Raw genomic sequence first — 25,757 nt, 5'->3', positions numbered from 1 at the left:
GCAAAACATATTTGAAATGACATATTTTGGGATTGTATTATGAGAATTTGAATCTTTATCGAGTGTATCCTCCACTCATGAACATAAACTATCACTGTGTGAGAGTAGTTTTATCTAATGTTGGGATAAAGTTTTACAGAATAAACATGCTATTAATTTAAATTGAAATATTTCCATATTTAAACAAGGAAGGTCTAGTGACTGAATATGTATCTCTATCAGTAAATATTAGACTTAAGCTAATTCTGACACTTATGGAAATATTTTAGAATAAATTTCTGGTTAGTTTCTAAAATAAATAGGCTGTAAATTCAGGCCACAATGAACAGACCCAGAGAGTAGATGAGTGCCTCTGATTGGGTGATTTGCACTTGCTGTGAGTCTGTCATATTTCTGCTGACTCCGCCGAGATTATGTCTGACGACCCGGGACTGAGGCTGGTGTGACTGCTGAATTATCAGGCATCTTGAGAATGAGTGTGTGCATATGTGCGTATGTGTGTGTGTGTGTGTGCGTGTGTGAGTGTTGGTGGGGGTGAAGGGGACTAATTCCCCCCCCCCCCCCCCCCCCCCCCAGTCTCCGTCTGTGCACGCTGCTCAGGCCGAGAGAACAATGCTCCAGTCACAGGAGGACAGATTGGGTGGCAGCTGCATTGTTGAAGGACGGCAAGCCAGACACACTTCTTTCCCCCACCCCCTGACACACACACACACACACACACACACACACACACACACACACACACACTCTCACTCCTTCCTTTTGTGCCTCTTTTGTTGTGTGCCAACTAAATTATTCCAGCTCTCTTGTGGCATTCAGTGTGACAAACAGCGGCGCGGCAGCTTAGACACGAGGAGTCGGGACATAAAGAGGCCCCATGCTCTGCTGCACTCTAGCTCCACATCCAAGAAACTTCTCTCTACATGTCTCTGAAATATATAACCAGACATGGATAAAAATAAGTCACTTTTAAGAATTCAAACTAAATATGTGCCATTTACTTTTTTATTCCAGTCAAGTGAAAAAGTGAGAAAAATGACTAATTGGAGCAATTCCATTGTTAGTGCTCGGGCCCTAAAAATGTTTTGTTAAAGGCAGATGTTTTGTTTCATTGAGGCCCAAAGTGCAGAAAACAGACTTGGAAACAATCAAGGTTTCAAGGTTATTAACTGTCAAGGACTAACCCTAATCTGAGTTTAGACAGGCTGAGCAGAGTGGGTAGCTGGTGGAGGAATCCAAACCAGGCAAATGTTGTGGCAATCAACTAGGGATGAGTGGATGGTGAATGTGACACCCATGCTCAAAAATTGTGGCAAATGTTCCACTCATTTAAGAACTCTTCATTCTTCAAACTCCACACGGAACACAATCGCTGTTTCTTGCCTTTGGTCCCATTCCCCTCTTGCTCATAGTCTGCTCACCTGATAAAAAAAGGAAAATTATTTTATTAAAAGAGGAATCATGGAGAAATCACCTTGGACCGTCCTATTGGCTGAGCTGTGAAGTCATGGTTCCATCTCTGGTGTGTTAATGTGCTGTTTCGTCAGAAAGGAAAAAAAAGACTCTGTAAATAACATATAATTTAAATAACACCTCACTGCAATATTTGCATATTAAGAAAATGATCAGGCGGTACAGTCAAAACTTATGCACATTACTCATGAAAACGTTACTATTGGTTGAAACGTGATGTCAGGGGCTTTTGGGAGATGAACATTGCAAAGGTGACATTTGACCATTTCTTACTAACAGCTACTATCTACAGCTGATTGCAAAAGGTATGTTAGTTGGTTTATAAGCAATTACATCATCAGCTTTGCCACTCGTGTAAAAATATTTCATTTCCGAGAAAGTGTTCTTGTCAATTTTCCCAGTTGGGAACTAACTTATCTGATAATTGTAACACCACATTCAAGCACAATAACAGCTGTTTGTGGCCACGCAGGCTGCTCCTCAGTGAAGTCCCGTGGATCCACCTATTTCATTCTGCTTCACTCAAATTGGGATGATTTTCCATATAAACAGCAGTAAAACGGATCCTGAGATATTTCCCCTTTATGCGAAGCAGCGTCGCAGATAAAGATCGTATGATACTTTCCCTGTGTGTACTTTCCCTGTATTTGTAGGCAGGGACAAAGTTGTAAACAGCTGAGACATTTAAAAATTATTTTGTCACAGTCCTGGGAGCGGTTTGATGCTGTGAAAGTCCCTTTGAGGTTATTACCAGTGAAGCAGACCCACAACCTCTCTGTTCACATCATACCAGGAATCTCAGGTGATTTACTGACTCCAGGTATCACACAACTGATCCTTCACTGCCAGTTGATTTCTGCAAAGCCCTCTTTGTGCAAAAAAAAGCAAGATTCTGCGACTGAAAGAATGAACACATTGTTCATATTTTAGATAATCTGCGACACAATGAACAAAAGGCCTTATCTTGTACTTAGGGGGAAATTATGCATCAAACAAACAAAACTGAAACTAGATCTGATTATAAAGAACGCTTAAAGGAACGCTTTGTAAAGTAATGTTATTTGAATGTGTGTCTGTGTGTGTGTGTGTGTGTGTGTGTGTCCTTAATACTGTGGCAATGTGCAAGCAAAGGAACACATGTTGTTTTTTTAAGGGGTCACTGAGCGATTTCCCACAGCAGCAGATCGCTCTTTGTTTCAGCCGCTGCTTGGATCCCTGCGGGGGCAGCAGGTCAGACTCTGTGGAGAAAAATGACCTAAAGGATCATTACAGCTTCATTCACTTTCACACTGAAGTGGAAACCCCTTATGTTTCGAGTTGGAAACTTAATATCTTATGAGTGAAATTTACTGTTAGTATGTGATTTGAGATGGTTAACTTTCAGTCCTGAAGTTTGATATTAGTTCAAACTGCATTGAACTTTTCAGTTTTTGCACACTGCTTCACTCTGCATCATTTCTCTCTGATCTAAAAATGTGCTTGTAACTAGAATGACACTCAGTGGAGCTCATACCTCCGCAAGGGCCCAACAGTCCCTTAATTTAAATCAAGTTTCACCAAATTGTATTACTTACATATATCAGCTCCCTAAATATACGTGCATTATTCATGCATCCTTCCACAAGATTTTGTGGTAATCTCTCCAGTAGTTTTGCAGTAATTCTGCTAAATAACAGACACACCAATCCCCACTTCCTTTACCATAGATATGGGGCTTTGTTTTTTTTTCTTTGAGAATTATATGTCCATCTTGATGGAAAATCTAATTTCGGTGATATCTATATGTGAAATTCGGTGCAGCTTGACTGAATTTAAAGGGACAGTACGCTCTCTACTGTGTGCCATTCCAGGTTTTAAATGATATTGCAACAAAAATATGTCTTATATTGAGGCATGTGGCATCTATGGCATAATTCGTATATATAGCATCAGTGATACTATATCTCCTTGTAATATTGTAAAAGTTACACTATGACTGTGTAGATTCAAGGAGGGATGTTTGCAGAAGACTCCAGACTCAAGTTCTTTAAACAAAGTTTTAAACACTTGAATCAGAATAATTTTTTTGAAAGAATAAATACATCCTCAGATTCTGTTAGGACCCTACCTTCAGGAAGATTTCAAATTACTTTAGAAACCGCCTTTATGTCGTGCACACAACTATAACTTTTGTACAGCTTCTCTAATATCTTGTTGCCACCATGGTTGCACACCAAAACAACTTTGTTTGCTTGTCTTATTTGCTTCCATTGACCATACTCTAAATATTACTGCTCACAAATAATCAGCGCAATGATGATTTTTAAGCACATTGTAAAAGCCTCCTGTTATATTATCCATCGATAACCCAGGAAGAGCCTGAATAATGCTCTTTCTCTGTCAGCACAATGGGATCGTAACCCACACTAAAATAAAAAGAATCTGACATAGTTTGTGATTCTGTTGTTTTAAATTGCAGCCGTGTGCATGTATCTTCACTCATGTGTTCATCATGAATGAGCGATGGGTTGTGTTTTGACGTGGAGCCAGTAAACTGCAAGGTTGGGAATGTTTTTTAATATTAGCCAACACCAGGTGAATCATAATCATAGTCTCCCTTCCTGTCACACAAGCTAGACAACACTTGTTCTTTTTGTAACTGATGAGCATGCCCCTAATGATAACCTTGGGCAAGGCAACATCATTGTGTTCTCACACAACTGCAAGAACATGCACAGTGTGACAATTTAAAGAATCCAGACATCATTATGCAATTTATTTGACTAAATTAAGAAAATACTTTAGTCTTGGTGTTAGTGTTATTCACTGACTGATGCATTAATTGCTGTAGTTTCCAGTAATTATGTGAATGTCAGTGAGGAGGTATGGAATCATAGTCTCAGGTCTGAGCTTCTAAAATCCATAGAAGTGGAGCAGCAGGTAGGGTTACTGTAGACTTAATTAAATTTAATTATGCATCCATATGGGACTTGGTGTGAGTAAGTGTTCTTGTTATGTCAGTTGTGTGGTTAGATCTTAATGTGCAAACTAGCTGTATAAAAGAGGCAACTAAAGACTAAGTCCTTGTTAGTAGAAGAAGAGGTTGTCTGTAGGTGTTTTGGAGGGTTTGCAGAACAACCAGAGCAGAGTAATTTGATCTTTAAACATGACGGGCAGCTTTTCTTGCATACTTTCACTTGAATGCAGTTCTCCATGACTTAACCATCCCTTCTTGTGTCTCCCTCAAGCTTCACTCCCAGGGAACTGTTAGCCATCGGCAGTAACGGTGGGGTCGCCTAGGTGCCCAGGAGGTCACGGAGAACGTGGAGCTAGATGCATGAGACGGCTTCATGGGCCTGAAGGACCATCTGGAGGATGGGACAGGCCACATCCTCAGCCTGGAGCTGGATCTGGACTACCTCCATGTGGAAGGTGCTGATCGTCAGAGGAGTCTGAGCACTGCAACCGATGCAGGGATTGTAGGAATCTCGCAGGTCAGAGCTGGTGCCCCACATAACAACAGCATTGATAGTAGTGGTAATAGTTTTAGTACTCACTCAAGCTATAGCAGCAGCAGTAGTTGCAGTAATTTCTCAGAGGAGAGTGCAGTATCCGACAGTGAAGATGAGCGAATCCAGAATCGGTCCGAGTTTCAGAATCCTCATCGAGATCAGCCTCACCCACACCACCAAGAGTCCTCCTCTGCCTGTCAGCCGGTCAGGCTGGACCTGACACAGCCAGACACATCACCTCCGACCGACCCTGTCACTGACTGCCGCAACAAGGTGGAGTTTGCTCTCAAGCTAGGTTATTCCGAGGAGCTGGTGCTGCTGGTGCTGAGGAAACTGGGCGCAGACGCACTCATCAATGACATCCTGGGAGAGCTGGTCAAACTGGGAACCAAGACAGAGATGGAGCAGCAAGGAGGTGCGACTGTTTACCAGTCTCCCTCCACCTCTTTATCATCCTCTTTGGCCTCCTCCACCTCCTTCAGCTCCTCTCTGGACTCCTGTCGGCTGCTGTGTGCGTCCCAGCTGCTGGAGGACAAAGATAACCTTCGGCCTGTTGTGGTGGATGGGAGCAACGTAGCCATGAGGTGAGGAAGAGAAGCTTTTTGAAGTTTGGGAAATTTCACATACTGACTCCATTGATCCATTTACCCATTCAAACATTTGATAATTATATAATATTATTGACCACCATTACCAATTTAAAACAAAATCAATAAAAAAATTAATATGAATGAATTAATATATAATTAAACAAAGCCATTGTCGGCACCACGACAGTCTCCAAGTTAGCAACCATATTTTTGTCTTTTATCCCCACTGACGTAAAGCGTCCTTTGGTCTCTTGAAATGCGCAAAATAAATAAAAAATATTATTTGTATTATTATATGTTCTCTATTATGTATCCATCAAGTCTTAAACTTGTCTCGTTTAAAGTATTTGTGTGAGAAATGTAGAAAGATGGGGTCACACTCACTGCCGTTAAATGGAAGTTATTGTTATGTGTGTGTGTCCTTCTCATTTGTGGAAGTCAGCTTTGCCAAATGTGTGTTGCATTGATCTAGCTAATTTTAACTGATACTGTGGTTGAAGACATAGGAATTAGAATTCCGCAACCAATGGCCCACAGCTGAAATCAAAACAACAGAGAAACAGATGTTAAGTGAAAAAATATTTTATCTGTGAAACGGTCTCAAAAATGTCTGAATAAATTGAGAATGAATCGAAAAAGATTGTAACATAATGAGCTTTAGTTCCAAGGTTCTGTACGATGCACTAATGATATTTTATTTTAAAAAAATGTCTGTGATGGGAAACCTCTTTGTTTACCTTTTACTAATTTACTGGATTTCACATTAACATGTTTTATCTGCTCTTGCAGTCACGGAAATAAGGAAGTGTTCTCGTGTCAAGGCATCCAGCTGGCTGTTGATTGGTTCTTAGAAAGAGGCCACCGTGACATCACTGTTTTTGTCCCTGCCTGGAGAAAAGAGCAGTCGCGGCCTGACGCTCTCATCACAGGTAACTTTCAATTTTTAGAAAGAAAATGTGCTTGGGAGGGATTTTTTATCTTCTTTTATACAATTTACCATCACCCCCTCTCTTTCTTCAGACCAGGAGATTTTGAGGCAACTAGAGAAAGAGAAGATCCTGGTCTTCACTCCATCTCGCCGTGTGCAGGGGCGTCGCGTGGTTTGCTACGACGACCGCTTCATCGTCAAACTGGCCTACGAGTCCGACGGCATCATTGTCTCTAATGACAACTACCGCGACCTTGCCAATGAAAAGCCAGAGTGGAAGAAATTCATCGATGAGCGTCTGCTGATGTACTCCTTTGTAAATGACAAGTAAGAAACTCACAAATGCTTGGACTTTAAAAGATTTAGTTTATTTCCAAGAAAAAACTTTATCCAGTTTGTGTCCCAACACTAAAATGCACTTTTACATCCATTGTTGCAGACAATATTTTCACAATGCCTTTTTGCAGGGCAATTATCTTAGAATGCTTAATGTACTTATCAGACACTTTCATGTCCTCAACACTGATTACTTCTCTTCCTTTTTGCTCCAATGAGTCCCCTCTTTACAATCAACTTTTGTGTTATTTTGCTCAAACCACCAAGCGTTTGTATTCACTTGTCATTTAAATACACTGTAAAAATGAGCAGGCAAAGGCAATGTATTGTGATGTAACAAAATGTAACACCGGCATCTGTAGGGTTAGGGTTCCTCACTGCAGAATATCCATGGTGCAGTCACTGTTGCTGCTGTCAGAGTCAATGAATCCTCAGTGATGCATGATCAAAAATGTGTTTTTTTTTTAGATTCATGCCACCAGATGACCCACTAGGACGTCATGGACCCAGTCTGGACAACTTTCTAAGGAAGAGGCCTGTTATTCAGAGGAAGCAGCCGTGCCCATATGGTAAAATATCCATTCATGTACAAAAAAACACACCCAGTATTTTTATACTAGAAATAAAGAAAGAAAGAAATATTTTCTACAAAGATGTGAAAAAATGTATGATAACTCTTTTTGTTTCTTCTTGTAGGGAAGAAGTGCACATATGGCCACAAGTGCAAGTTTTACCATCCTGAAAGGGGCAGCCAGCCCCAGCGTGCCGTGGCTGATGAGCTCCGAGCCAGTGCCAAAATTTCATCAGCCACTTCCAGAGGCCTGCTGGAAGACTCCCTGATGATAAAGAGCCAAAGTCCTGGTCAAGGTCACAGAATGGCTGAGGCCGAGCCAAGTCAGGGCACTCCAAAGAAACAACCAAACCCCAGCCCCCGAAGCTCCTTCAGTGACCTCCTGGAGGACAGGCTTCGGGTCCAGTCCAAAGTGGAAGGACAGAAGGGAAGCAGCAGCAGCAGCAGCAGTAGTTGTAGCATCAACTTTTTAGGGTATCCTGCTCCCGGGGCACCTCCTTCATCAGGAAACCTGGATAAATGGGAATACCCTGGGGGAAGTTCCAGATTTGCTGGAGCCTTGGGACCGAGTCAGGCCGACACTTACCACAGATGTCAGTCACCAGAGGTAGGATACAGCTCACTGGCAAAGGCATATTCAAGCCTCAATCTGGTTGTGCCACAAAGTCATGAATGCTTCTTCCCAGCTGATCTGCGAGCAGGCTTGCTGTCAGATTGTAGCAGTGAAGGCAGCATCAGCTCGGACTCCTTCTCCCCTGATCCCTTATTAGATGACGGCCCCAAGTGCCACCATCACCACCACCATCCTCATCACCATCATCACTGCTCTGGCCAGTACACCCGTCCTACAAGTCGTGTCCCACCTGGATTGGGCCATCGTGCTCCTCATGGCTATCCCATTCCTCTAGCATTGCAAAGACAGCGTGATTTTGGTTGGGAAGACCATTCATCTTCGGTTACGTGTCACGCATCTCCACATCCTTTCAAAAGCCCATCGGCCTATGTTGCACCCCACCTTCAATATTCGTCACCGAGCAGTTTCCCAGGGGAATTCCCAGCTAGTCCACGATGCCCACCCCAGACCTCGCCTGCCCACTCCCACTCTAAGAGCTCCTCCCTTGGCCGAAACCTAATGGGCTCCCTTTGGCAGGATGGTGGGTTCCCGGACTCCAGAGTATACGAAGGGTCACCACTTAATTCCCGAAGAAACTACACTTCCCTAAACCAACAACCACTGCCGCACATAAACTGGGAGCCCCAATACCAACAGTCGCCCAAGTCCTGCTATGATCTGTTTACCTTGCAGAGCAGGGGGAGGGAAGCTCATTCATCGCCCCATGGCCTCTCAACATCGAGTCTTCCACCGCTCCCGCAGCTGCCCCTCACATCCATCTCTCCCCACAAAAGCGACCTGCCCCCAGTGTCGCAGCACCAGGATCCCCCAACCCTGGGTCGATACCAGGACCTGAGAGAGAGGATGTTTGTTAACTTGTGTTGCATCTTCCCTCCAGATTTAGTGAGAATGGTGATGACCAGAAACCCTCATGTGATGGATGCTCAGGAGCTTGCAGCTGCAATTTTGATGGAGAAAATGCAAATCTAGCTAGCTTCGTCCTAACTGAAGGTTCTTCTGCAGAGTCATCCACTGCAATTATCTTAACTATTTAAGTCAGGTTGGACACACACACAAGCCAAAACCATAAGATATAAGGCTCCCTAAGCCGGTGATGCTTATGGACAGCTTATTTGCACTGCAGGGAAGTTGTGTCATTAATTTTGATGGTATTTTTGTAAAGGGAAATCCCAAAAATTGCCATATTTTTCTATGTCGAATTCCAGCACTTAAGACACCAGTGTGCTTAGGGAGGCTATTTAATGTGTATGGGTGACAGTGTTGTTAATTTTAAATTAATTTATTTGTTATATTTTAAGTTATTTACATATTTTAAATTTATTATGTTTTTGGCACTTTTTGTTAATGTTATTTTTGGGGTGGGGGGGTGGGGGGCAATCATATCAGGGTATAAGTACTGTTCAAGGTCGTCCATGAGATCTGTGAGAGATTCTCCGCTCACTGAGACGACAACATCGATTGTCATCGCCAATAAGTTCCCACTGTATTGTGACAGGTGGCAGATCAGCTGCTCTGGTGATGTGTTGTGGATTTCCCACCACAGGGAAGTGACACTTTGCAGCAACGACAAAAAGAAGAGAGCTGAAAGTCCGGTCGAAAAAACCCTGAGCCGTTGTTCTCTTTTGAATGGTTTCCTCTGTTAGAGTTTAGCTCTGTCAGCTGACTTCACAGCTCATCAGCTTTCAGTGCGGATTTTTTTTCAATAACCAGCCCTCTATTCTTTTCCCATTCTTTGAATCAAGTCATATCTAAGTGACTGTCAACAGCCTGGTCATCAGAAATATTTAGATGGAAGGTGGTTGGTATATTTCCTTCATTCTAATATGAAATGTGTTTTAATTTATCACCTATTTAATGTGTGTGAATGTCGAGCACACCAGTGGAGAGTCGAGCTGCCTCCTGCAGGGTCTCACTCTCATGTAACGCTCTGTTGAAAATGCCAGAAACCGTCTGGCAAGAATCTGGGAAACACTTTACCTACAGATTCTGTTACCAGAGAATTAGTGTCACCACAGTGGGAACACTTACAGATGTGCTCCTCTTTTGTCCCAACAAACTTTACCTGGAGGCACTAATAATCTGATTGGTTGGATTAAAACTGAGTGGTTTAACCCTAGAATGTATAAAGATGGCCGACATGACAGCTACCCTAAAGTGAAGCCAAATCATCTTGATCGCACCCTGGTGGCTGGCTGCAGTATAGGTCATAAACGCCTCCCCCTCCATATTAGTAGATGGTGCATCAATATTCTAACAAGGAATTGACCCCTGGGGGCCACGGACAATAGTTCTGGGCTGTAGACAGAGGGTATGTGGGCCAAGCATTGGGACCTTGATGCTACGGCTCCACTCCACAATCACAACTGCAAAGACTCTGGACCCAAATTACATCAAAAGTGCAAAACGGCGCCTCCTGTATTTGAGATATTGAAGCTTCATTACACAATGGGTTGTCGTTCGTCTTTACAGTCTGTGGGTTTAACACAAATTTTGAAATAGGATATTTATACAAACACTTACAGAGCGATAACTTTCATATTACTTTCAAAGACCAATCTTTTGAACTAAGTAATATTCAGTATCAGTATTATTATTATAATAATTCATCATATTGTCAATAAAATGTCAAATCAAAGCAAAAATGGGAAACAATTCCTTATCTTTAACAACTTCCTCTTATTTATCTGCCGTCTTTATAAAAGTATTATTAAGTTTCCTTCTCCCAATGTAAAGCACTTTGGGCTGCATCTATTGTCTGGAATAATTCTGTGATTATTTCCACCAATGGGATTGTTGTTATATGTGAGGAACTGTTTGTAAAAACAAAACTCTGTCCTGGTCTGCATCATATCTTGTAGCCAGATGTCACCTCTGTTCGTTGATACAAATTGTATCCTATAAACTTTTTAATTAAACAAGATCATTGTTTTATATGAGAATATTTAGACAAAAAAATATTTCGAGTTGAAAATTTTGAGTATCTGTGGCAAACTTTGTCACCTTTGGTATTTAGACTTTATTTATATGAGGGGGGCTTTTTATTCCCCTTATTTTCCAAGTGCAGGGAAGAGAATGTCTCAAATGCACATTTTGGAAACAGAAACTTTGCTGTTATATGACGCTGAAAGTAACCAGCGTTAAATGTGTTTTACGTTGTGGTTGTGAGGAAAACTGAAGCTTCTTAGGGTCATACTCCGCAGTATTTAACACTCTTAGAGCCAAGACGGTTGCAAGTGCAGTAAAAAGATGTTTTGATGAACTTGGTTCACCTTTTGAATTTGTGCCTCAGGCTCCAGATGTTTAGTGACACCGCAACCACAGCGATGAAAGGTGTGGCTCTCAGGAACAAGTCTGCAGTCGTCCCTGTTGATTCAGTGGACTTTCTGACGTTGTCGTGCTATGATGTGATCAGGTGCTCTCGTCCTGCCGGTCTGGCACTGTGTGCTGCTGTTTGCTGCAGGGATGAGACACTTGACATTTCAACTAAACAAACCCGGTGCTGTGTGAACACTCTTGTGCATTATATTAGAATAACATTAAGTGTATGAGGGGAAAACCTATTTTTCTACTGTCATGACCTTGTTAAAGAGCTGTTTTTCCAATTGTAAGTGTTTATCTGCAAGAATCTTGTCGTCAGTGACCGTGTTGCACACTTTGCTGAGTTTTCTGGTGTAATAACTTGAATCAACAAATTCAGACTAAAACATGAGGCAAATCTCCGTGTTTTTTTGTCGTCTTTGCTTTTCCCAGCGAACAGCTGATGCAGCAGCTATGCAGACTTTACCTGTTTGTTTTGTTATCGCGCCAAACCTGTGTGTGAACATGTAAAAGTGTTTGTCTTGGGCTGACCTCAAACATCTCAGTCGTTCTCTTGTAGTTTCTCCCCTTTTTCCGACATGTAAGTTGAGTTGACAGAATCATAGTTAACTTGTGGAGGTTCAGGTGTTAATGTTGACGATGGGTTTGATGTCCTTCACAATCCCAGTACACTAGACACGTTTACATGGACACCAATATTCTGATGTGACATCTACATACAACAGTTACCAACTGCTCGATGACAAATATCTTGCGTTTGAGTGTAAACAAGTAGCGGGACGTAATGTTGACGTGAGTTAGAATCAGACTGCTTTTTAACATGTTAACAGGAATATGAATAGAATATTCTACTAGCTATAAATATCATAATTAAAATAAAGTCTAATTTAGAGTAAGGTAAATACTAGGAATATTGCTGTCCATGTCAATGTAGTGAATAGAAATTCAAGTACTGTATCTCACTAATCAATGGTTTTACATGTCTATTCAGCCTCAGTGAAAAGGGCCGTTTGACCTTCGTTCAGTAAGTTGTGAAACTTCAGCCGAGCAGCACTTCATTTTTATTTGTACCTGTACTTTGGTCGTATAAAACTGCAGTACCATCGAGTTGAAGTCATTATTTTCTCACCTGACACTTTCTATTCAATTCATTTTCCTTATTAATGTCCACACCTGTCAGATAAAACTCTGTATTTTTGTAATTTGTTGCTAAATCAGCCTTTTTTTATCCAAAGGGAAGTTAAATGTAAAAATATCTACTATGTCCCTGTTTATCTCGGTACATTCCAACCCTTATTTCCAATGTGCTTTAATACAGTTTCATTTATGATGTAGAATTTATTTAAGTGCTGTTTTTTCGGGACCAAAGCCAAGTAAAAAAATGTGTTTATTGCCGTCCAATGTTTCCCCCTTTTCTCAGGTCAGTGGTAGTTATTTAAAACCAAAGCTGTCATACGTACAACTGGGCTGATTTAGAAGGTATATTGAAGTCAGATTGTTTTTAAAATACCTATTTACGTCTCATGAGCGGTATTACCAAAAGATATATCTATAAGGTGATATAACATTTGTAAGTGAAGGATGTGCCAAGCCCAAATAAATGATCCATATAAGGAGAAGGAAGAGAAAAAACAAACAAACTTGAAATTCAAATGAAATCCATTGAGGTGTCTTTGTAATTCATTTTTTCTGTATGACTGTAGGAAAATATCACTTTGGATGTTTTGTTCACAACAAACAAACCTGTGTCAAATTTACAGAACCTGAGGCCAAATGAGACGTGTTGACTGTTCTTGTGTTTGATGTAAAAACGAGCAATAAAAGCCCAACTCAAGCTTTCATGTGTCGCATTGTCCTGGTTTTATTCTGTCAAGAAGGTCACGTTTTGCTGTTTGTTTGTCTGTCAGCCGGATCACACAGAAACAACTAAACGGATAACCAAGGAAATTATTGGAAGGATTTTGTTTTAGTCAGGGAAGAACCACGGTGTTGATCCGGATCAGAGGGCAGATCCAGGTCTTCACTTTTTCTAACATGGTGAAATAAGGCGTTTATTGACAAATTCACTGTTTTCCCAAGTAATTCTTGAATCTTGATGACAATAATTAGGAATCTTGAGGGGACAGATTCATATCTATGAGTGTGCAGTTTGGTGCAGCCTTATTGAATATAAGGTTCTGTTGGGCCTTGGTGGGACATCTACACTATGAGAACGATTCAAATGACAAGCGCATCTAGAAATTGCATCTCTAGTTTTCTAAGGAAATTAATAATTCAACTCGTAAAAGTATTTTCAACAACACACGTAGTATATCTGATAATAATAATGTGTGTCCTGGTTGTAACTATTACAGCCATCATAAGAATGTCACTCCAGTTGGAAGCTGAAAACTTGCAAAACCTGATTTACCAGAAAAATAGAACAGTAATTAAAAACTGGCTTGAAGTTGCAATTTCAGCCTCTTTGAGTTTTACAGTGACACCACATCATGTCAGGTTCAAACAGGTTTTTCTGACCTTTCTTCCTTAGTCAATAAATCCAAATTAACGTGCTCTGATCCCTGCAGACAGATCTTTCTGTAGCAGCGTGGTTTGAAATATAAATTAATTCTTTATTCTGGGGGTAAATAACATATTGGAACAAACACCTCAGCATTGAAAACAAGCAAATTTAGTTTTGCATGTGTGTTTGCTCCCAAATCTCCACAGGGAGCGTTCGCAAACTGGAGATAAATCAGCTGATGCCACATAAACAAACGGATGACACTCATATCAGAAATGAACAGGAATCTTTTCCCTGCACAAAATGAGAGAAGGAGTCAAGATGGGAAGGAAAAGAGACAAATTAGGCGGTTTTCTTTTCTTTTTAACTTTTTTAAACAAATCATTTAAATTCAACTGATTACAAAGAAATAAAAGTAAAGTACAGATATTTAAGCTTTACAGATGAGTGTGCCAGCAACATTGGAAAGCTACAAACGGCCATTTTCTTTTTTGTTGGGTAAAAGCACGACATCAGCCAATTCTCGGTGATGCCATTTTCTCTAACGCTCCTGTTGATGTTTATTTATCAGACATGCAAGCATTAATATTGTCAGTATTGTAAAAGGGAGGAGTCCGTGATCGACAGTTTATACGTCGCTTGCTATTTTTCCAACCGATTAAAAGACGTGCTTCGTTGGGGTCGGGGAGATGTGGGGGGCGGCGCTCTAGAAAGCAGGTCGCTGTGTGATTGGCTAACCGCTGCTCGGCAGAGCTTTGGCGAGGCTGAAGCTACAAAGCCCGTCAGCTGGTCGTTCCTTGTCCTGATAGGACCACAGCAGGAGCTCCTGCAGGTTTCGGGCTCCACAAGGAAAGTGACGCGTTGACATCGTTGTGTCCCCCCCCCCCCTCCTCACATGGACTCAAACTCGTCGATGCGCTGCTTGGTGTTACCCTGGCGAATCTGGCGCAGGGTTTTGTACTTGTCTCTTCCTGCCCTGACGTTCTCGGCGTGCAGCATGTCGTTCTGGGTTTTCTTTGTGTCGTCACGGGCCTCGGCCAACTCGGAACTCAGAGCCTGGACGGAGACAGACACAGAGAGGAAAGGGGGGTGAGAGGTTTAGGGACCAAGAAGAGGTAAGTCAAGGAAAGGTTCGATCATTTATTATCTCTGTCACCCCCGACTATGATGCATCATCCTCAAGGTATGGTCGAACCTCAATAAGGATGTAGTGTTCTGACCAAACCCAGATAATGGTTCCTGAGATGATATTAAATAAGATGTGAATAGCTCAAAATGTATTATAGGTCAAACAAAAATATTCCATCTTTTCCTTATTTTGTTTCGACGACTGATTTTGGGTGAGAGAACAGGTCTTGTGCGAGTGTCACTTTGACAACAAAGTTCAGAAAATATACTGTATATTTAAAACCTGATTTATTAAAAACAACATTATTATTTCAACTATTGCACATCAATGGCTGAACAGATTTTGCGCGCTTCTGAGCAGAAATAATACTGAGTCAAATAATACTATCAGAATTATAGAACAGGATGAAATAGAAAATAATCTTTAGTAAATTGTCTTGTTCGTCCAATTTTGAAACATAAAATAGTGAAGTATAAACAGTTTACCTGCACTGTACTTCTCCTTAAAATGCATTTAATCTGAGTTCCATTTTTATCCTGGATGTTTTTTTTATTTAATTTTTTCTCCTATTTCTATTTATAATGCTTAATTATCCAATAATAGTATTATTTATATCTATTTCTGGTCTACCTGTAGCTGTTTCTTGACACGTTCGTTCTTCTGCGCCTCAGTGATGCGTTCCTCCTCGCTGCGGTGGCTGGTGACGCCGTCGCTGAGCAGCTCGGCGCTCGCCTCGGCGTTAGTTTCGTCTTGTTCGTCGTTCTCTGGCGCCGGTGGAGACGTCATGGCTGTCTTCAGCTCCTCCCGGGTCTTTTCCAGGTCTTCTTGTGCTGATAGAGCCTGGAAACAACACATGAGTATATTCACAGAGAGAAACAGACACCGACTTCTACAGATATGAACACGGACAGATGCACAAACATTTGGCATACAAATATATATACTTTTTGAACTCTTTAAGACGAGAATAAAATGGAGTTTATCATTTTTTTTTTGCACATTTAGTTTAAAAATGATTTAATTGAGGAATGACCTTTGTATCAAGGGATGTTCTTCATTTAGTCATATGTTCAAAAATGTTTATTTATATATATATATATATATTATCACCTGTTTCTATATTCTTATGACATTTTGCATGATTTAGACATCTTCACTGCTCCCTAATATGACTTTAAACCATAAATGTTTCAAGTTGCAATTATTTATTATCTGTAAACTCCTCTGTACAGATACAAAATCATAATTGGTTCGAAAATACAATTAAAATAGTATACTATAATAAAACAATAAATATATATCGAGGCTAACATTTTCTGTAACAGTAATTGTAACTAACAGGATAGTGATGGCCCAAAATTACAGGTGGTGGTAAATGCTCAGATTGTGGGAAATAGTAACTGGTCGAGAACACTGCTGATCCTCATGATAGTAAAATAATAAAAAACATAGGTTAATCTGCACTCTTCCTTTTTCCCAAGTAACTGGAATGTCCAGTTTCCTCTGTTCTGTTGTCTCAATCACTGTTGACAAAGAATAAGATCCTCAATGGTCAGAAAGGTATCACTGGTGAAACGGCAACAAACAAGACCCCACACAGGCCCAACACACACACCATTGTTTTCAATAATAAAAAGAGAATAAAACACACACACACACACACACACACACACACACACACACACACACACACACACACACGCACACACAAAGGGAAACCTTACTTTGTGTTGCCACTCTGTTGCTTCCTCTTCTTTTTTCCTCTTTGCCTCCTCAAGCAGAGCAATTTTAGCAGTGAACTCTGCTAGTTCAGCAGCCTGTTGAAAATAAAAACAGAAGTTCACCTAAAAACCCAAATGTACAAACAATTCACACCTATATGACACAGGTAGAATCAGCGACTTCTTTTCACTCTTGCTTTATGATTTGAAAGAGTCACTGTACGAACATCAGTGAATCAAAAATATTGCTGCTGGTCATTAATGTCATATTTTGTCAATACAATAAAAACACTTTCCAATGTGTTAAGTTTGTTTCGAAGGTAGAAAAACAAGGATTACAGAAACATGGGAATAAAGGTTTTAAAGGAATTTAAAGGTACATTTTAGCTTTTGTCACCCGATATAAAAGTAATTTTAACTTGGACAAAAACACTTAAACAAAATGAGTAATTGTTGGAGACAGTGGTTGACGTGTGAGCGCAGGTACCAGTTGTTCGTGGTTCTTCATCTGGTCGGCCGCCTGCTGAGCCAGCGACGCCTTGGCCTCCTCCGCCGCCTGCCTCTCCTTCTCCAAGCGCTCGGCCTCCTCCTTCGCTCGCTTCCGCTCCTGATCCAACTCAAGTGCTTTGCGAGTCTGATCCTCCAGCTCTGCACACACAAAAATATGAGCTGCATACCATTCACAACCATTGTGACCGTGTAATTGGGACAAATGCAAGTAAAGTCAAGGGTAGAATGTTACATGTTCTCTGAATTATCATTAAGTTACACAAGAGTTTTACAATTGAATGATCTCAGAACACATTTGAGTGAACGAGATGTTCGTAAAGCAGATGTTCAGAGATGAGCCGACATTGTTGTGGAATGACAAAAGAGCTATTGTCTCTCAGGGATTAATGTTAATCCTAAATCACACTTATATTAGATTACGGTTACCTCATTATTTAAACCTTTGGTCATCTCACGCTAAAGGTGCTTTCATTCATGCACTGAAGTCAGAATATTCTCATAACCCCAAAGGGGTTGTATGTACGAACGTAAATGTCCAAGCTCTGGATATATTTCCTAACTTTTCCTGACAGCCCCTTGGTAAAATGCAGGGAGAATGTGAGTAAGTGAAAATGTGAGAATACATCAAGAAATTTCTGGAAAATTCATAACCCACGTGTTGATGATGTTTCTAACAACCTCACTTAATATATTTATACTATAATATTTGTCTTTTTTTAATCAATAGGACCAATGTGTTCATACATTCTGACCTGTGTGTGTATATAGTCAGACTCACAGTGGCATGTGATCAGAACAGCAGGAGGTAGGAAAACACAGTGATCGTGTTTAAAACACATTGACAACACCTTTGGCCCTTATCTCCAAAAGCTCTTGATTGTCATTGTCTTTCCAAATTAATGTCTTCAGCAACATCCTCTTTGTGTATGGCTCCTCTGATTCATCCTGGGAGACATTTTTCTTTAACTTTTTAATCCCTTTTTAGAAACGTCATCAACAAGCAAACAATCGCTCACTGACCATTGTCTGGACATTTTACTGCTGTATTCTCACATAGACTCACTCAGACAGTTTCCAGACATTTTGAAAGGGGCTGGCGGCAGGAAAAGTTGCAGAATTGTCTGGAGCAATTGACCTGGACACTTGAGTCCTCACCAGAAGTGAAGGAAACTATGATCTGATAAAATGTCAGAAGTTCAACGCTTGACAGTTTCAGACACATTTGAGTGACTCTATCCTAGCCTGTGTGCATGAGCGTTGTGTCGTACCTTTCTGAGCTCTGTGTGTCTGCTCCTCGATCTGCCTCAACCTCTGGATCAGCTCCTCCTTCTCTCTCTCTATTCGCTCCTTTTCCCTCTCCGCGTGCTCTCGCTTCTTCTTCTCGTTCTCCAGCTGCGCTCTGAGTCGGCAAAACAAACACAAAACATCAGCCATCACGCCCAGCCAGTCACTTATCAGTCGACCTTAGTGAACCATCAGAAGAATCAAGAGGAAATGTTATTGAAGTGATGTTAGCCGTTATATTTTAATTTCCTGGTTAATCTTTATTTTATTTTATTTATCACTCTAGTGTTTGAGCATGTAAAACTGAAAACATAATTTAGATGTACCTTTCCGTCTACTTGATCCTCCCCACACTTATGGACACTTGAATCCGTAATATAAGCATGCATTGTTTGGAACAGTATATTGTTATGCATTGCATTTGTAGTTTTTTCACAATAAACAAAAACTATGGGTGGAGTGATGGATTTAATTCAGAATGTAGTTGCATCTAAGAGGGATTTCAGATGTTATAAAGTGCTTCACAAGTAAATATGAGAAAACACACACAAACACACACACATACACAAGCACACACACACAGTTCACACAAACGATACAGAAACGAAAGCAGCAGTTTCCCCACAGAGGTTTAAAAACCACCAAAGCGTGCTACAGACTCAGCTCTGCAGAAGTGGAGCAGGATTTTCTTTAATGCAGCACTGCCCCCTATTGCTCACACAAAGGTTTTCACTGAATTTCCACTCCAAACTTTTATTTGTTTGTTTACTCAGTGTGAACATAAATCCCATAAACAATAGGCAAAACATGAACATGAACACTTTACACACTGATTTCCTGCAGGAATAAATGAAAGAAGAGCAGCATGTGCTCGTACCTCTCCATCTGTTTGTGGTGTTTTTCCTCTCGGGCCTGAGCCTTCATCTGCTGCACCTCGATGGTGTCGGGCTTCCTCCTCCTCATGTACAGCTCATGGTTCCCCATACATAACGCCAGGATGCGCTTGTTGATGCGCAACCGAGGGGCGTAAAACACAAAATCCTGAAGAAAGCACAGAAAATCTGTTCAAAAATTGAAATCTAATCTAAAAAATGGCAATCAATCCCAAGTTGTTCCATCACTTACTGGAGCTTTCTTATCAATGGGCTTAATGACAAACTTCTTGTCGTTGAAGGAGATGTTTCTGATTTCGCTCCAGGGGAAGCCGATCTTTGGTGACAACCTGAGGAGATTTTGTAAGTATATTAAAAAAATACTTTAAAAATATTTCATTTTACATTTAAAGGATATGTTTGTGCTTTGAACGTGTCAAAAAAAGATTTTAGGTGTGAGAAAAATGCCCTTGTGTTCCATGTTCTTCATCTGCTATTCTGCTCAACACCAGAAGGGGACACTGTTGGCCAACAAATCCATGAGGGAGAAGGAAAAATCTAGCTTTCTTTATTTATCACCATATATAATTTAGCTGAGGTAGACGTTCTGCGCTTTGGTACCAGACTAGCTGCAGAAAAGATTTTCTCAATATTCTCCTGACTTTGATGCAAAAATGTAAACTTGAATGTTTGTGCCATCTTTGAGACATTGAGTTTTAAATATGGATTTCTGGCATGTTGACCCTTTTAATAATGAATGAATCTATACATAGACCAAGTTATCACCTCTCAGTAATAACTGGGTCAGGGAACCTAAAATAAACTCTGTGAGATGGTGTTGACTTCGTCGGCAGGAGCTTCTCTTGCGGTTTCCTTTACTTCCTCTTTGATATAACTTTTCAGCTTCGGTTATGATCACATCAACTAAACCAGTGATTTCAGGACGCCTTGTCACACAATGCATGTCAGTGAGTTGTGAGCAGGAAATAGTGATGGGTGGGGCCTGAAAGAGTAAAACTATAAGAAAAGCAAATAGTTGAGTAAAGTGATGTGTATCATCTCACAACCTTAGTTTTCACGTAAGGAAGGATTCATGAAACTTGACTGTCCCAATCAGATCAAATTCACATTTGTGTGTTTGTGTGTTTTGATTACTTGTCTTCATGCTCATAGATGTTAAGCCCCAGCGCGTCGACCCCGAGCCACAGCTCCGTGCCTTTCTTGTTTTTTATTTCAAAGTAGTTGACACCATACATCTCCAGGTCCTGAGCGATCTTCAGATACTCCATCATGGCGTCCTCCCTGCACACACGCACAGACACTAAAAGTCAAAACATGGTCCTGAGGATCCTGTAGCCAAAGTCTTAAAAACTCGACTGATAGTACAGTTGTTTCTCTGACCTGAGCATGCTTCTGTGTTCCTCATGCCAGGTCTGTATTCTGTCCTCCCACTGTTCCTTTGTCAGCTTGTGTTGCTCCAGAACTCTACGAGACATATAAACACACTTTTACTATTTGTGTACGATATCACTTTAATCCTGACTACTATGAGTACTGTGTATACACCGTACCGTTGTGGCAGTAGCCGGTCGGAGGCCAGGTAGCCCGGCTTGTGACCATCTTTGTTGTAATCTCCATACTTGGCCTGGACAGCGTAGGACGCCAGCAGCACGGCCGTCTCCGGGGGACAGTAGTTCTCATCGTTTAAAATGGCCTCCTTCACCTGCAGGGAGGATACACACACATGCACACACACATTCAGTCAGTCGTAGCGTGTGGTTGGAATCACACAGGAGGTTTCCCAGCAGAGAGGATTGAGATGTTCGGTCAACCTACATTTTAAAGTCTGTACATTTAGAGCAAGAGTGAATCCATCTGACAGTCTATCAGTCCAGAGGCGAGTAGTCAGAGAACAAAAGGAGAGGTGACAACAAATTTGTCAATCAATTTTACACAAGCTTATACTTTTGATGACGAATTATTTTACAGTTTTTCCATCAGAGGTCAACTTTCCCTGTCGTTCCTTAAGCACTTACTTAAAACTACCAGCAAATGTTTTGTATAAATTGGAGCCATCTTTAATTACTTGAGACACTCTAAGAGAAACAACTACACAAAGCAGCATGGGGCAGAGACACTCCTGCACTCTGGAAAAGAAGTTGTTGTAGGGGAAATGATGCAAGACAGCCAAAGCCATTTGTAGAAAACCCAAAGTGAATCACATGCTACAAACATTACTGAGTGTAGCGTAATATATTCATATGCTTGAATCGTTTTAATGCCTCCACGCATATTTAAGGTCAGGCAGTGACCTGAGGTATTTTATTTTTGGTTTGTCCCATTTCTTGTGAATACTTTATCTCAGTAACGGCTTGGGGGAATTTTGGTACAAATGTTCCATTGGAGTCAAGGATGATGAGAATTGATTTTGGTGGTTAAAGGTCAAGGTCACTGGGACTTCGCGATGCCCTTTTTTGTTGCGAGACTGCGTTATCTGCCCCAGGAAATCCTTTCAAATTTGGTACAGACGTTCACTTTGACTCAATAGATTTAGATCATGGTCCTGTTGGCCTCTCGCACATGACATCTCAAATCTGTGTTTGGGAATTTCTTCTCTAATTTTGACCAGTTGTCAGAGTCGATGATAAATGGATTCGATTTCGCAGGTTAAATGTGACCTCATTAGTATGGAAAAAATATGTATGTAGACAGAATGGACACTCGCGGGCAGGATCATACAACGACAGGGTGATAATTCTAGTTGTTCCTGCCTCACTAACACAAGAATGACGGTTGAGTTATCATTTGGGTTTTTTCTCTATCTCTATCTACACCTCCATCACTGAAGAACATCAAACAATAGAGCAAGTCAATGCTATGTTAGTATCAGTTTACAGTGTCTTGGATGAGCAGTCGTACGGCACCTGCAGGAAGAAGAGCTTCTGTGTGATCTCCTGGATCAGCTCCTCGGAAACATCCTCTGGGAAGAACTTTGCTCTGAACTTGAACTGTAGCGGATTCTCCTTCTTCACATCCTGCTGGGTCACCTGAGAGAAAACACACCCACACACGTCATTTAATGCCTTACCCATCACTCTGTGGTCCTGTGCAAACATGTGACGTGTCAACTCCTGAGGAAATTAGCCTCTGTGGCTTCTTTTAAACATGATTAAAGAGACATTTCCGTAAACTTTCTGCAATATTCATTAAGGCTATTTCTTTAAGCAAACAGAATATTAAAGTGAGATTATAAGTGCAAGTTCACTTCTAAGGCTTTCCAGCATGATAAAGTCTGACGGACTCCACAAGAGGATGGATGTTTACTATTTAAAATCCTTTAAACTTTAATAATGTTTGTGTTTTCAAGTTGTGGAAATAAATGAACAAAATAAAGATATAAATAGTGACAGATATGAGACCAGAGCTCCTGATCAGCTCTAAGGGTTTCGATTGATTGGGTTCAGGGTCTCTCACCTTTTTGTTGAGTTTGAGCCACGTCACGTAACCTTTACTGTCTGTGTACTGGAGGCCGAAGAACCAGACCTCCCTCAAACCCACCGTCTTCACCACCTGGAATCACAGAGGTCGTTTTGTTTTTAACAGTTTCACAGGAAGAAAAAGTCCCTGAAAACTGTCCATCTCTACATAATGAATCAAGCTTATATAACAAGGTCCTTAGAGAAAAAGGTTTTAAAACACGTTTTAAACATCTTAATAGCAATACATACATAACTTTTATCTCATATCTCCTACAAATATTACTCATAGCGTCTTTATTACATTCAATAATAAGTAGCCATTCAAAATTAAGACTTAAAAAGTAAGAATTGAAAAAGCAATCCACTCATAACACATCATATCATTCAGGTATCAAAAAATTAAAAAGTAGCTCAAATAAACTAAAAAACAATATAAGACTCTGGGTTAGAAGCATGGAATTGACATTTCTCATTATTTTCATGTATATTTCCAGGAACATTCCTTAATGTGGATGATCTAACATTAATGATGTCATTATTAATCTTTTTAATTATAATTACTATATATTTATTATTTTTGTTGTTATTCAAAATGAAAATTTTGAACAACAACAAAAAGCTATCTCCTATCTATGTAAAGTGCCTTGAGATAATGTATATTAAGATTTGGAGCTATACATTACATTACATTTCATTTAGCTGACGCTTTTATCCAAAGCGACTTACAATAAGTGCATTCAACCCCGAGGGTACAATCCAAGAACAACAAGAATCAAGACAGTACAATTTCTTCGAAATAAAGCAAAACTACAAAGTGCAATAATTAAGTGCCATTTTAGTGCTACCAAAGTGTTAGTTTCAAAAAGTGGTTAGTTTTTTTTTGTTTTAGTTTTTTTTATTCAAGGAAGAGGTGTGTTTTTATTTTTTTTATACAAATAGAAATTAATTGAATTGAATATCCTGGAAGAAAAACAAATCTACATTTAGATGTATAATCATGTAAGGATCTCCAAGAGATTGTGTTGACCAAACTTTTGCCAAAAAGTTGGAGTCCTCTTCTAAAATATCATCATATGCTGCAGAAGATCTGCTTCCATCGCCTGTAAAACTGTTATCTAACTAGAGGGGCACTTGAACAGTGTTTACTTCCACCAGGGCCAAAGGCTTATCTCGCCATGTTTAAGACAGTGAAATGAAAAGTTCCTGGACCGGCCAATTTATCTAGATCTGCTCCAAAGTTTACCAGCCTTCCTCTTTTGATTATACCCCACCACTCTACAAAATTTCATTGAAATCAGTTGAGTCCTTTGTGCCTAATCCTGGTGAATACATAAAAAAACGCATTAAATAAAAATAAAACATAACCTCCTGGCAATAAAAATCTTCAGCCAATATCTGTATTTTCTTTCCTTCCTCTTTTGTCCTTCTTCTATTTTGCTTCCTCTTCTCTTTCCACCTCCCTTCTCTCTCAGCGTGCTCACGTGCTTTGTCACTTGCAAACCATCGATCCCTTCACACATTTATAGAGAGGGGGGGAGCGCCGGTCCCTGAGGGGACCCTTACTGAGACTATAATGTGATTTACACGGTCAATACGACGGCACTCACCACCATGTAATTAACTCTCTGTAACACACAGACATGCTCATATAAACACACTGAGTATCAAATAATCACAGGCGTAATCACATGGAAAAACACCCGTCCTATACGCACCATAGCAATGGAAACAACACACACAAACTCCTTCACACAGAGGGGCTGGGGATGCAGTATGAAGACGCAGCTCTGCGGATGCTGAGAGCGCAGCATGCAGATTAAAGGAGAATAAATGGTTTGAGAATGTCGGCATGACAGAGAGAGGCAATAATGAGAGGAAGAAGAGAGGAGAGGAAAAACAGGCGACATTAAAGAAGAATCCAGCTGATTTCACCACTGAATAGAGACAACCGGTATGAACCAGTGGTTTATAATGGAAACACTGGTTCATACAGACATGTTTAAAGGTGTGTGTGATTATCATCCATCACAGAGGACACACACACACACACACACACACACACACACACACACACACACACACACACACACAATGATAAAAGGTCTTAGTGAGATAGGAAAGCTTTTGAATCAAACTAACCTGTGTAATCCTGCCGCCCTGTTTGTGTGTGTGTGTGTGTGTGTGTGTGTGATCATATTTAGCTCTGCAGCTTCAATGGAGCCCTCTCTTCATTCATGTGAATTTGCACCATTTAGAATTAAAACAGCTTTCAGGTCGCTGCCTCTTATGTGACACACAAGCTCGCCGTTCACTCCTGGATGTGTGATTTGTTGATTGTAACCTTGACGCATGACGGTTAAATGATAACAGTACAGAGCTGTACATAATGATGAACGACTCTTCTCTGTTTTTTCTCCTGCGTTCCAAAAATGAAACCAAAATATGTCAGATATACAAATGCTGGCATCTTGTGAGCAGTAGCGATCGCTGGATGGAGCCTAGCCATCGAGCTCCTGTCGTGTACTTTGACTTTTTAGTTGGATCCATGTGCCATATGCTAACATGGAGGAGCCAGGGTTTGAGACTGTACTGCAGCCAGCCACTAGGGGGCGATCAAGACGTCTAGGTGAGCTGTAGTGTCGTCCATCTTTACATCAGTCTATCGTACAGAGCATGTGCATATTTAGGTTATTTTGCAAATTGATGCAGATCAGATTATAATTTAGTCACGTGTCTAATTTTACTATCACCATGGTTACAGGCCGAAGCCACAACATCGCTTGAAAAAATGATGCCTAGAAATTGAACGTTCTTTTTCCTGATTGAGTAAAGACGGTGAATCCCACTCTTTTGTGTATCACTTCTTTATTGTTTATATCACATAACTTCAATAGAACCCAGTCACGTGCTTTACTTTC

The 25,757-nt window shown here is 40.6% G+C and overlaps 2 protein-coding genes across 2 annotated transcripts in view; one reads left to right on the top strand and one right to left on the bottom strand.

Annotated features, from left to right (window-relative positions):
- The first annotated feature begins 4,802 nt into the window (after positions 1 to 4,802).
- Positions 4,803 to 8,992, top strand: LOC133022134 (probable ribonuclease ZC3H12C). The gene is made up of 5 exons (XM_061089147.1): positions 4,803 to 5,548; positions 6,344 to 6,483; positions 6,575 to 6,809; positions 7,287 to 7,387; positions 7,515 to 8,992. The coding sequence occupies exons 1-5, from the start codon at positions 4,803 to 4,805 to the stop codon at positions 8,990 to 8,992; spliced, it is 2,700 nt and encodes an 899-aa protein (XP_060945130.1).
- Positions 8,993 to 14,735: 5,743 nt separating this feature from the next.
- The window catches only part of LOC133021572 (radixin), a 21,378-nt gene continuing 10,356 nt past the window's right edge, over positions 14,736 to 25,757 (bottom strand). Inside the window, exons 3-14 of the mRNA XM_061088479.1 lie at positions 22,835 to 22,930; positions 22,285 to 22,407; positions 20,932 to 21,083; positions 20,762 to 20,845; positions 20,516 to 20,662; positions 19,614 to 19,710; positions 19,366 to 19,529; positions 18,473 to 18,603; positions 17,182 to 17,342; positions 16,698 to 16,790; positions 15,604 to 15,813; positions 14,736 to 14,900 (exon numbers count right to left, since the gene is read on the bottom strand). Of these exons, the coding sequence (XP_060944462.1) occupies positions 14,736 to 14,900; positions 15,604 to 15,813; positions 16,698 to 16,790; positions 17,182 to 17,342; positions 18,473 to 18,603; positions 19,366 to 19,529; positions 19,614 to 19,710; positions 20,516 to 20,662; positions 20,762 to 20,845; positions 20,932 to 21,083; positions 22,285 to 22,407; positions 22,835 to 22,930 (1,623 nt within the window). The remainder of the gene's footprint in view (positions 14,901 to 15,603; positions 15,814 to 16,697; positions 16,791 to 17,181; positions 17,343 to 18,472; positions 18,604 to 19,365; positions 19,530 to 19,613; positions 19,711 to 20,515; positions 20,663 to 20,761; positions 20,846 to 20,931; positions 21,084 to 22,284; positions 22,408 to 22,834; positions 22,931 to 25,757) is intronic.

Source organism: Limanda limanda, chromosome 16, assembly GCF_963576545.1.
Source record: "Limanda limanda chromosome 16, fLimLim1.1, whole genome shotgun sequence".
Classification (NCBI taxonomy): Eukaryota; Metazoa; Chordata; class Actinopteri; order Pleuronectiformes; family Pleuronectidae; genus Limanda; species Limanda limanda.
This window is presented reverse-complemented; position numbering and strand designations above follow the sequence as displayed.

Coding starts and splice junctions, on each gene's coding strand:
- LOC133022134 (XM_061089147.1), top strand. CDS start 4,803: ATGGGCCTGAAGGACCATCTGGAGGATGGGACAGGCCACATCCTCAGC. Junction 5,549..6,343: donor GGGAGCAACGTAGCCATGAG/GTGAGGAAGAGA, acceptor CTGCTCTTGCAG/TCACGGAAATAAGGAAGTGT. Junction 6,810..7,286: donor TACTCCTTTGTAAATGACAA/GTAAGAAACTCA, acceptor TTTTTTTTTTAG/ATTCATGCCACCAGATGACC.